This window comes from Chelmon rostratus, chromosome 7 (assembly GCF_017976325.1).
Source record: "Chelmon rostratus isolate fCheRos1 chromosome 7, fCheRos1.pri, whole genome shotgun sequence".
NCBI lineage: Eukaryota > Metazoa > Chordata > Actinopteri > Chaetodontiformes > Chaetodontidae > Chelmon > Chelmon rostratus.
In genome coordinates this window covers 22,412,811-22,425,824 of record NC_055664.1, presented here as the reverse complement: position 1 = coordinate 22,425,824, position 13,014 = coordinate 22,412,811, and the positions used below count along the sequence as shown (strand labels likewise).

General features: G+C 41.2%; 1 protein-coding gene across 1 annotated transcript in view; it reads right to left on the bottom strand.

Annotated features, from left to right (window-relative positions):
* Positions 1-13,014, bottom strand: part of b3glcta (beta 3-glucosyltransferase a) — a 58,172-nt gene that overhangs the window by 26,363 nt on the left and 18,795 nt on the right. Inside the window, exons 3-4 of the mRNA XM_041941473.1 lie at positions 10,909-10,948; positions 1,199-1,308 (exon numbers count right to left, since the gene is read on the bottom strand). Coding sequence (XP_041797407.1) covers positions 1,199-1,308; positions 10,909-10,948 — 150 coding nt within the window. The remainder of the gene's footprint in view (positions 1-1,198; positions 1,309-10,908; positions 10,949-13,014) is intronic.

The window sequence follows — 13,014 nt, the reverse complement described above, 5'->3', positions numbered from 1 at the left end:
GGATTTCTGGGTTGCTGACAGAAAAGACAACATGGTGTCCAGTACTTTTCCGAGAGCAGCTCCAATGGTGCGCCAAACAAAATGCTTTAAGATTACTTTCAAAACCATAATAGCAGAACTAAACAGAGAAATAATGACTCACTGTGACTATTTATATATTTCTGTCAGTCGGTCGATAGTGCAGATAAAAAGGATGTGACATCCAGCAGAGGCAAAGAGAGACAAATCCAAGACCACAGAAATTAAACCCAAACAGGAGACCTAAATTGGTCTCTTGATACAGGAAACACAGCGAGCAATCTAACTGCCAGTAATATTGTCATTAGTGATGCTGCATTCACTGTTTAATAGAATATCGCCATGTAGTACACCACATCTCATCTGGCTCTGGAGCGATTTAATGAATGGAAGCAAAGGGCACGTTGACCTGTAAATGTTCTCAGATGACATGATGCACAATGATGAATGTCCTTACTGAAATTTTACAAATTGCATGAAATACTGCGGTGACGTCCCGAGAGAAATTATACTTTTTTCTTTCCTCCAGCATTTTTTTATTTATTTTTTTTTTGTTTTGGAATATCTGAGTCATAATTAGCAATATTCATTAAGATGAACATATGCCTTTGGATGATCATCACATCTCATTAAAAATGTACACATACATACACATACATTATACATCTGGACATCAAAGCTGCACTGGATTTCCTAAACACATAAAATCACAAGTAATCACATGATTTACTGTAGCAAGGAGCTGAGGATGTTGCTTATAACTACACTTTCATATTTCAGACTTTCATATACTTTGGAGGTTTAATCTGGAGGGCACCATGAATAATTCTTCACTATCATCATCCAATATTTAAAATGATGAGGATTGAGTAATAGTGTAACAAATGGCAAAACACCTGGCGAAGCTTTCTTTCTATGCAGTGAAATCATGTTCTGTAGACTTTCTCCCAAATGGATTTCCAATTTAAAAAAATGCAAAGTTTTTGAGCCATTTTTTTAAAAATCAGTGCTGACACCATGTGGCAACATCCACTGCTTACAACAGCTCCCTGGCAGGCGCGACTTTTGCTGCAAGTGATTCATTACCTGCACATATTTATAAGATCTATGCTCTCATGTACTCTTTGCAAGACAAAATAAGATCTTGCGTACAGGAGTGAAAGGGTGTCTTGAGTCTTACCTCTGTGAGACTGTGCGCCTGCTTCAATAAATCTGCTCTCCGTCTTTCTGCCTGCCTCACATGGAAGGAGTTGCTTTGACTCTGGAGGACGAACACTATCTCCCGCAGGTCTGGAGGAAGACAAAGGACAAAGATGTGAGGCTGCTCACACGCTGCGAAAAAGGATCACGCCGATCGTTGACCTTCTGAGCGCAAGGCAAGAAAAGAGCCACGGTCGGAATAGCTGAGGTGATTTTTGCTAATCTCCATTATTGGCCTGGTGATAATAACCAGCACATCAAGGGCATAATTGGCTTGGGAGAGAGTATGTAAATGTCACAGCCCAGACTGTGTTACTTAATAAAAGATTAGCAGTCAGAAGCGTTTCTCTGAGGTAGCATAACACACAAAAGGTTGACACAGTCCAGCTGTTCGCTGCTGGCTGAACGGCACAAGTGCATTTTCAGTAAACGAGTGATGTTACTGCATATTAAGACCAAGGTTAACAGGGAGCCACAAGCTCATTAATGCCTGTTTAAAAACAGCTCATAAACAGGCTACTTCAATGCTGACAACACGTTTAGACACCATCTCTGTCATTGACCCGGCTTGCTGCAGTTCCTCTTCATGTGGAATTCATTTACAGTGCAGTAATAGTGACACAGCTCAGTGAAGAATGACATTGGCTGCACAAACAAGTCCACACAAAACCCTGCGGCTCTTACGGCCAAGCACAATCAAAACCAGACCAAAAGACCAGAGGGGAGGGAATAAAAAAAAAAAAAGCTGTCATTTGTCTTTGGCTCTGTACAATTACATTTGACAACTCCTAAATCCTGTAAGCTGTCCCTCACATCAAAATGAAGTCTGCAGCACCTGGCTGGAGTGACTGTGACAACAAAAAGGCTTTTCAAGGATTTAAAGCCGAGAGGTGGGAGCCAATACCCAGGTAAAATAAGAAGAAACGCAAGAGATGTCAGAGCTGTCCTGCTATGACAGGCTGCCTCCCTGTAATGAGATGTGCAAGGCTTTTTGTGCATATTTTCCTCTTAATTTGAGCTCAAACAAACACAGCAGGCTTTGTGCCAGATAATTCTCACTTGCTTTATACATTTTAATTAGCTCCTTAAGTATTTGTACAGAATACAGTCATAAAGGGTAAACCATGTCATAAATTATGATTACCAGAAGGAGCTTTCCCCATGAAGCGTTTCAAAATTTGCTGACTAAGTGTATTTTGGTGTTTCAAAACATAAATAAGTGCCAGCCGCTGCTGACAGGTCTATAATCTTCCCATTGGAATAGTTGTGCAAGAGCAATAGAAGGAGAGAGGGGACAGACGAGTGCTGACAATGGCAGGATTAGATGGATTGCCTCCTCCTCAATTACACTGCTTGAACCTCTTCCCACCCTGGGTTCAGATATTAGCAGTGGAATCAGGGGCAGACACTATGTCAGAGTACAGTATCCCTGTCAGATCTTTTTAATTAAGTGGTGGTGGGTGTGACGCTCCTTTGCGCCGCTCATAACAAAGATCCCATTGATCGCGGGGCACCCGGTGAGGGGGGGATTTACTTGCTAAATCTCAGCATGCCCATCTCCCAACAGATCTAACCTCCGCCGAGAGCTGAGCTTAGAGAGCGAATACCACTGCACCTCCTCTAAATGTCCTTCTGCTGAGTTTGCCAAATGAATGACTATGTGAGTGTGCGTGCGTGTGCATCTGGTTTCACATAAAGCAGTGCATTTTAAAGCCCCAGGTGAGGCACCGGCCTCCTGATACTGCACAGTACAGCTATAATTCCAGCTGCATGAGACTAACAGCAAAATCAGATAAGCAGTTTGCCAATCGCTCATTGTGTAGATAATGCGTACTTCATGCCAAAGCAAAGGAGAATGAGGGGTAAAAAAAGAAACTAATTAAGACTGAATTCACTGGCCTTGGCTCCACACTAATGGGTTTCGATTAATCATCAAACAACAGGGAGAAAAGGGGAAAAGGAAAAATCCTGTTATAGCGCCCTTCTTCCGCCACCTCTACCATTCCTCCGTCCTTCGCCTTTCAGGTAAAAATCACCTTTGTGTGGTCCCTCGACACTCACGGCAGCTCATGCCAGATTACAAATGTGCAATCAATACAATCTGTATTTAATAGGGCAAAGATTTTAAAGACTTACTGTGCCAAGGATGCAACAAAGCACTTTTTTAGTGGATAGGTGAGATTATCCAAGGATGCCTCAGGGCTGAGAAGAATATGAATAAGAAAACATGCTAATGTTTGTACTTTGCCCTTGCATTACTGGGACATTATGAGGGGATGTTAAGGTGTTGGGGGTTGGCTAAGATTGGTAAGGTGCCTGGATGTTCTGAATGGTTGTCAGGTGATAGTTATGTTACGCTAATTGCTATGAAGCTGTGTGGGGCTGGGGTGTAGGAGGTATTTCATGTCTTCAGAGCGGGGACCTCTGACTGTTCCAAGGACAAGCTGAGCACCAGATGTTATCATGCTTCTGCTTTGTCTGCTTCATGATTATATGAGACAGTGTCCTGTAAAGTTAGAGAAGCACAAACAGCAGCTTAAAAACCATTTGTTTTCTTTGTTTTTTTTCCCTGATTTAGTGGCTTGGCTCTAGGGTCCCCATGGTCCCCAGAGGACGGTGATCCCCCGACTTTTTCTCTAAAGCCATCATGAAGTCAATATTTGTGTTTTTGTTTTTGAAGTACCTCAACAACAGCAAGATGGATTTAATGGCCAATTGGATGGATTGCTAGTGCATAATGAACTGTAATAGCTGTGGTGATCCCCTGTACAATACTGTGGTTTGTGGCTATAACTTGCGACGCTAACTGATATTACCACAAGCCTCGAACGTGTTGAGTGCTAAATAGCAAATGTTAGCATGCTAACACCCCAAACTAACATGCTGAAAATGGTCAACATTATGTAGCTTAATGACAGCATGCTAGCATTGTTATTGTGAGCATGTTAGCATACTACTGTAGCATTTACTTCAGTGCGGCCTTATAGAGCTGCTACTGTGGATGTAGGCTCTTGTTATTTCATTTCTCCTAGCTTCTGTTTTAAAAAATGCTATACAAATTAAATTTACTTTGTTGTTTGATTTTCACTTGGCAGTTTCTACTGCATTCAGGTAGGATGTTGCCAGGTGTTTGCTAGGGAGTTTGTGGTGGTTGCTAGGGTGACTCTGGGTGCTTGACAGGGAGTATATTGCTTGGATTGTCTGTTTTCACAGTTGTTACAGAGAGGATGCTATTACACCTAGCAGTTCTAACTGTAGTTGTATTAATAGCAGTATTACCAGTGGTGAAAGTACAGAATCATTTCATCTATGTAATAATAGGGCTAAATGTGAAGTTGCACCCTGGTGCTAAACACACCACGAAACATTTTTTTTTCAGTGGCTCAATGAAATTATCAAAGGATGCCTCTTGGCTCACAATAATATGCTTAAAATGAAAGAGACTGAAGGTTCTTAGGGAGATGAAGCCAAAGCCCGGGTCACCTCAGAGCAGATGATTTTATTTTGCCAGGCTGATGGAACTAGAAAGCACGAATCTAGTGTTCGTTTATCTCTCCTCACTCATTCAGTATTCCACCGAGGCCACAGGAAAAAAAAAAAAAAGACTGTATCAGCCTTGAAATATATTGGATGAAATGAGACACAGGAGAATTGGGCCTCTCCTCTCTGATCTGCTACTTTCCTCGATTCATGGAGCCATTGTTTAAAGGCCTTTATGATCTGCTCGATGGCAAACTCTGTGTGAAGGCTTTCAGTGTTGTGTGTACTCCTTCGCTTTCTCTGAACACACGAGGGCCGAGGATCAGAGTCAAAGAATCATGGACGAGACGCTAAAACATATTTGTATTTCTAGGTATGTGCACACATGCAGGAAGGTATATAAATATCTGCTCTTGAATGCAGATTATGTGCTCTTGTAGCGGCCTGCCCCTGCAGTGTTGTCACCTCATTGACACAAATCAATGGTGACACTTCCTTAGAGCAGGATGGCAGACGTTGCCAAGTGGCAGAGGAACTGAGAGCACACTGACCTCTAGGCACTCCTGCAGCTCTGTCATCTCCATCAGTGTCAGAGAGCAGGTGTGTGTAGTCACCAGAGCTGTCACAGGGACATTTCATTTCAGCCTAGAGTATCTCCATCCCCTCTGTTAAATAAACGCATGTCCGTGGCAAGGCAACCGAAAGGGTGCAGGAAGGGATGAGTTTGGGGGAGCAGGATTTCAAATCTAGTTCTGAAAGAAAAAGGAGGGCCGTACAGATGGAAGGCAGATCGATAGTGCAATTTCAATGACAAATGTTTGCAAAAGTCTAGAGGGATAAGATCCTGCAAGTGGGGCCATTAGGCTGCTGTGGGAACAATGAAACTGTCATGACAGATCCAGAGCTCTTCATCGCCAGCACATATTCAGAGATGACAGAGGATGTCAATAGCTCATTTCCATAGGCGGCAGGCCCGACTCCCCATCCAGCAGCTGATTGTGCTGGTGTAAAACCTGCTACACTCCACTGACTCACATCATTGGACTCCCCGAGACAAGAAGGCCCAGATTCATCCTTCTCCTAAAAATTCCGCTCCATCTCTCTCTTCCTCACGTCCAAAACGGTGCATCCGAGAGACATGCTACACCGAGGAGAATTGCGTTGCAGTTTCCAGAACAAACTAAGCGTGACGGTCTCACCAGACAGCACCAGGATTTAATAGCCAATCCGCAGACATCCGGTGATATTCAATCTGGAAGCCCAAATTCAATATATCCAACTTTTTTAGGCTGTTGAGAGTTTGATTTAGCCATATAAAAATAATTTACCTTCCCTACAGGCAATCATCTCGTGTGGCACAGGCCTATGTGTCATGCAGCAAGTGAAACGATTTTCTATCAGCCTCCTTCTCATATTAATACAGACTTTTAATTGCCTTGCAGAAGATCAATAGCGAACATGGTGTATTTAACTTTGGCTTACAGCTGAAAAGGTCAGCGTCATAAATATCTCTCAGTAAAACAGAGAGGAAAATAGCAGAGAGGGTGCTGACAGATAGGGGATGAAATGAGGAAGCAAACCTGTAGAGAGGAATGCACTATGATTGCAAAAGAAGAAAAAGAGGAAGTGTGTGTGTGTGAGAGAGAGAAAAAGAGGTATGCATGAGGGGGAGGTCAGAGGGAAAAGGCACTGTCCTGTAAAAATTAGCTCATTACAGTTCTGGTTATACGAAAACACGCATGCAAAACAATCACACGGCAGATGCAACACGTAAAGGCTGGAGAACAGGGTCTCCAACCTGTGATGATCGCACTCATTAGAGGTTCTCTAGAGTTCACGACTCCACGGACAACTCTGCCGAAGACTAATGAGTGCTGAACTCAACCCTTAAACCTCACTTAGCATCAATAATTCAGGGAGCAAAGGCAATTAATGCAGAGCAGATTCCAGGTTTTGCTTATGAAACCCATTCATTATCCATAATAGTGTTTCAAAAATGGATGATACACCACTTGAAAATAACTTTGTTTTTTTCCTCATTTCTGCAAAGCTCCATTTTTTTTTTGAAAGATGCATGATTTCATATCCCATACAGCAATATACGCCAGTGACATTACTGAGGATTAATGTGTGGTGTTCTTTAATTTGGAAAATAAAGCCACCAGCCGTGTTTGGAATAATAAATGAAGAAAAGCAGGGAAAACAGAATCGGCATGCAGCCAGGCACTAGGGAACGTAAGAGGGAAAGAGAAAGAAAGTAAGGAAACGTAAATACATGGGGAATGTTGCTTGGTACGCTGGAATAATTCAGTCAAAATCTTGTGAACATTGTGCCCTCTTCAAGATACAACGTGCATCCCCCTGGTCTCAAGAAGCTGGCTCTGAGCCACTTCGTGAATATAATACAGGTGCAGAGGGGACAGAAGCACTGCTTTCCTGGGCTTAATTATTGTTACAGCGATAATCTGATTTCAATTCTGGCACACATTCTCTGCAACTCTCAAGCAATACCGCTCGCCGTTTGCCCTGTACCATCAACTGCTAACACTATACATTAAAAAGCTCAACGTAATCTAAAAAAGTCACATCTTTTGGTGATGCAGCTTGCATCCACTGTTTGCTGGAACATTTTTCTTTGTCCCACAGATAAAGAACCAAACCTTTTTCCACAGCATCAACAATAAACTTCTGATTTTAGAGCTGTTCCCTTCAAGTCAAAGAGCAAGGTTTTATGTCTACATTTGCATTTTTGCAACAAAGCTCAGCAAGAAAAACAGGCACTGGCCATGACTGAAAGAAACTGGAGATAAAAGGGAGAGCAGAGGAGGCAGAAATACCAGTTTCACCAGCGCCAATAGATCATAATGTAATGCAGCCAAGAGGCTTTTTTAAAGTAAGGAGATCAAATCCTGCTTCATGATCTCTGTATTGTTTCACACACAACTAACAGCTGAAACAAGACAAAACAAGGCTGCAGGAATTCTCTGGAAATTCAGTCACTTGGCGAGGAAGCACGTAGCACAATTTTAACCACTGCAGCCTTTTTCATTCATATTCCGCAAATCAGCGTCTCTCTATCAGTGGAGGAAGACAGAGTCTGACCCAGGAAACACAATTTCAAAAGTGGAATTTTAAGAGTTCTGATGTAATTTCGGGTCTCAGCGGGTCTCAGTCTAAAACCCTTTAGGAACAAGTTGCAATATGAAATCTTGTTAGGAAAAAAAACTCTAATTTTATAAGGAGGCAGCCAGCTGTAGTATCGCAGATCAAACCTTGTATATATGCACTGTTCAACTAAATTGAAAAAACACTAGCCGCCTAAATTTACATGTATACAGAATATAAACTCTGCCTAATAGTAAAGTAGTAAAAGTGGTGAATAACCAACAGGATTTTGGTTAAAACTGCCTCATTCAACACTATTGTTGTAGATCTATTTAAAAAGTTGAGCTCGGCCGACAAGACATGCAAATCAGGTTAAATCTTTGGATTTTTCGCAATTCGGTTGCTCTTGTCCAAATGCATCACCTCCATATAGTGCACATGTATGTATGTATGTATTTAAACCAGGAGCAGCAAATGAGAAGACAGGACATGATCTGAAACTACCTACTTAAAAAGTGGGTTTAATTGAAGATTTTCTGTACACTTCCTTTATTTGAATATTATTATTCAGCACAGCGACTCCTCTACTGTTACACTGTGCATATAAAACATCATTTTTTCCTACTTTATCTCTTTCTTCTTCTGACTACGAGTCTGGAAATGAAAAGTGAATTGAGTAGATGAACCATGACTGATTGGGCTGCTTGGGCTAGACAGCCAAAGGCCAAGATGTGTTTTATTATGATGTTTAGTGCTTTTTGTGAAGCTGCACAATATATAGTAATGTGGTTTAATAGCCTTTACTATAAACTGATTTGAAGAAGAAGAAGAAGAAGAAGAAGAAGAAGAAGAAGGAGGAGAAGAAGAAGAAGAAGAATAGGTTCTACAATTAGAAACAATATCTTTGAAAGAAACGTGTACAAATGAGTATTTCTGATTCCATGTCTCTATTATGCTGTGGGAGGTCATGATGCATTCATTGACTCGTGGCCTTGGGCCCTTCAATCAATGCATGTTTTTTTCTCTTGTTTTTTTGTACTCAAATCTTAACATTGCAGTTGTATCTCTATATTGTGGCTGTTCTGAATGAATTCGTCTCCTGAGGCATTTCAGAAGGTGGTGTCCTCTGAGGTTTTAGCTACATGTGTTGTTGAGATGTAGCATGTTGCATTTTTAAAAACAGCACGCAGCACAATGTGGCCTGAGGACTCACACTGCTTCTTGTTTGCACTAAAGATAAAGACACAGGATATAATAATGTAGATGTACAGTGTGTACAAGCTGCACAGCGTGTCTCATTTGATTCGGTCTTAAATGAGACATCATTCTGTCTACATTTGGCACACTGTATTCCCTCAAACGAAGCTCTGTTTGAATGATTACTTCCAATACCCTCTAACGGGTCACCAGCTCCTTTCAAATAAACAAGCCACTTATACCTTTTGATGTTCGCGGTATTGTTAAAACAATAGAAAGTCCAACTTCCTTTATTCATCTTCAGAATTCCTGCCCACAAACAATATTCTCTGCAGGCGAGTGTAGCTCTTCTGGTGTGACAAAGGGAATTACTGTGGCGTGCCAGATAGTGAAGCTCCATTTTTCAGATAGCTGTCTGTTTGTATTTCCTCTCTGTGCTGAGGTGCCAAATGAGAGCATTATGAAGTTGCTTTTGTGTGCTTTTGCATCTGTGGTGACCCAGTTGAATGAACAACAGGCAGAGGTCCAGAAAACTGGCTCCAAACTCCTCTGCAGGCTCCCGAAAATCACTCTCAGATGGTGATTGTATGCGCCCCCTGAAGCATGAAAGGCATGCACGGGATCTTTTTATTTGCTCTACTTATGAAATTCCTGGTTGCTGTCAAATCAATAAAGTGAGGGGACTATATTCATGAAAAAGAATCTGAGGATCTCAGAAGATTAAATTTTCAGGGCAGGCATCAGACAAAAGCCCTTTTACAATTTTCATTTAATAACTTTTGCGATTTGAATTTCACACTATCCAACATTTTTCATTTTAAGATTCACTGTTCATGATTATATCAAGTGATGGTGCATTTCAACCCTTTGATTGTGCTATTCTCTAAAATACTCAGTAATAGTTCATCCCTTTGAATGTCATCCAACTCTATAATTTAACTCCAGTGATGCAGACTGATCCAAATATCAAACAATAACAGGGTCCAAAAGATGACTAGCACTGTGAGTAACAGCTTTGAACACAGGTACTATCAATAAGCAGCATATAAAAGAATTCAAACATGAATACACAGAGAATATAGAATAGTACAATGTAATGATTTCTTACACAAAGGGTATCAGCAGCATACTTACTGGGTAGAGTTTATTGAATCAGAGGATATCAGCTTGGTGTTGAAGAGAGTTACCTCGTCCATAAACATTCAGGATTTTGGCCTCAGTCACGTCAGATAGATTTACATCAGCAACGCTGGTTGATTAACAATGATGACAACAACTCCCAGAACACAGTAATATCGTTACTAGATAATAAGACGGGGAAAGTGATCGTTAAAAAAACAGCATTGTCATTGTTGATGTTGCAAAGAATTTAGTTATGGTATCATTTATTTCAAAACTATTATTAATAGTAGTAGTAGTAGTAGTAGTAGTGGTTGCAGTTGTAGTAGTAGTGTTATGCTGCTATGTTTGGGTGAGAGATGCAGCTGTATGATAGCTGCTGCTATAAACGTGTGTACACATGTCTTTAAAATGATAAATTATTACTTAGACCAACTTTTCTGTTCTTATTGTTGTTTATTGGACAAATGAAAGTCAGTTTATAATGTTTTATATTTTCTGTATATGATTTTATCTACATATTTTCTACAGAGTGAAAGTGGCTCCTTTTTATGACACACAGTGGGTATTACAGCTATTGCTAAAAAGACGTGATAGGTCTTCTATCTGTACCCTTTAATTATTCATTCTGTACTTAGAGTACAGTTACGTGTATTTCGGGCTCGTTCTTATTTGCGAATCTGTCACCCTCTCGTCGCTCTGCCTCATAAGCCTTGCATCAGCACCCCATATGCACAGAATATTTACGTTGTAATTTGCTGGTACTGTCATGAGAAAAATAAGACTTACCCAGCTGATTGTTGTGGGTGACATGCATATCATCTTGGCTCTGAAAAGACAGAGAAACTTTTTAATAACAGCCAAAAAAGATGTTCAAACACGTCTTCAAATAATGACCCATTTACATCCACTGTTTTGTTTTCACAAAAGATGTAGAAACTGTCAAATATGGCTTTTGTGGCGTTGCTTAGTTTCAGCTAAATACTCTATTTCCTGTTCTAATCACTAATTAAGACTTAGTGATACTAAATATGGAAAGCCCTGTGGGTTATTTGGAGAAATAATGGGTGATACCCCACGTCATTAGTCCTTCCTAATTGTGTGGGTTTTGTGCCTGCAGCATTTAAGCTCTGCACATTCGGCTCAATTAAGGCGTTCAACACTGTTCCACCTCCAGAGCTGTCAGTGCACCCAGCAGACCATGGAGGGATGAGTAAATCAATCACAAGCTGAGCAAACTTTGAAGAGATGTCTTTTACCTCCGTCTTTCAGAGGAAATCTTTCAGCCTTGGGAAAAGGCGAGAACGTGCCATTTCTGACTGTTTCAAGAGCTCGAGTATTAATAGATAATGACAAACCGAGGCCTGTTTTGATTTATGACTTCCTCTAGACTAACAATCATTTTACTGGCAAGCTGTTGCAGCCTTCAGAGAGCTTAACTAAGTCATAAATTCACTCTCAGCGGGTGTGGCGCAGTGGTTACAGGGAATCACAGTAGTTTGGGTGGCAGTTGTGTGAACCAGCACATTTTGAGGACTGGCAATTTTCATAATACAGAAACTGTAAATGTAGTCAATTCCGTGCCCATGAACGGTTTCTTGCAACTGTCACGACAACACATGATTTATTTCCTGAAGGGCTTGTTTCCTGCACTTCTTATCTTTCCTATTATATAAATCAAATCCTGGATGGAGCGTTTTGACAAGCATCGCATTTTCAGACGTAGAAATAATAGAAGAAAGTTCACCAATTACGAAGATATGCACAGCGGCGACTCGTGCGCATGTGAGCCGCTCTTTTCTTCTCTTATTTTTCCAGGTGATCAGAGTTAGAGGCAAATATATGCACAGGCAGACAAGATCATATCAGGGTGATTTAATTCAGTGGGTACAAGACATCAGCTTAATTGGACTCAGTAGCATTAGTCATGCCCAAAAGGTTTTTGTCTCATTTTATCACACACTACCGCTCTGAAATCATTTCCTCAGCTGAAGAGAGAAGGCACCTGACGGAAAACATGCATCTCATAAGCCAGGAGGATCTGACTCGTTATCAGATAATTACTCATAGAAAATCTTTCCAAGTTGAAAAAATACAGTATACAGCAGGTTAATATCCAAGGAAAACTAATCTAGAAAGACGAGGCAAATCGCCCTAAAACAAATAAAAGAGCGCAGGAGTTGAATATGGTGGTTGTGACGAAGAGTGGCAGGTGTAAAGTTCTTCACCGTCTCCTCCGGCAGGCAGAGAGGAAACTGCACTGACAGTAAATCGCTGCATTGCCACTGTCAGATGAAATAAATCAAGACCTCCAGTGTGATGAATTAAGTGGTCGGTGAAACGTTACCAGGTATATTGATCGTGCGCAACTGTGTGTGCGCTTGCAATGTGCGCATGTGTGTCTACTACATGACTCTAAATAAGAACTAATGTTTTAAGGCAGGTATTAATGAGGCCTTAACGAGAAAGCTCTGGATCTAGTTGAACTGTAGATAGTCCTGTGCTGTTACACGTCAGTTTGTAAGGTACAGTGTATGTCAGGAGTTCCCTTCGCTTCGAGCTGTTGTTGGACGGGCTGCGTCGTGGCCAGAAAAATGCAGCCTCCTCATTCATTTCAATTAGACCACTATTTTGGCACAGCAGAGGTTCCAACGCAGCTGCCTCTGGCAAACAAAAAACACAGGGTCATCTGGCAAAAGACGCCGTTCCACAACACATCATCATCCAGCAAGGCACCGCTCCGGCCAACCAATTACACGCAAGTGCACGTTCTCCGTCCTGCAGATTACTTCTGTTTTAACTGATTAATGTTTGCTTTGCAGTGTTACAAATAACTGTGCAGCGCTTTGTCGTCTGTTCAAGGTTCACTCTCATGGGTGCCTTTCTCAAACCTGA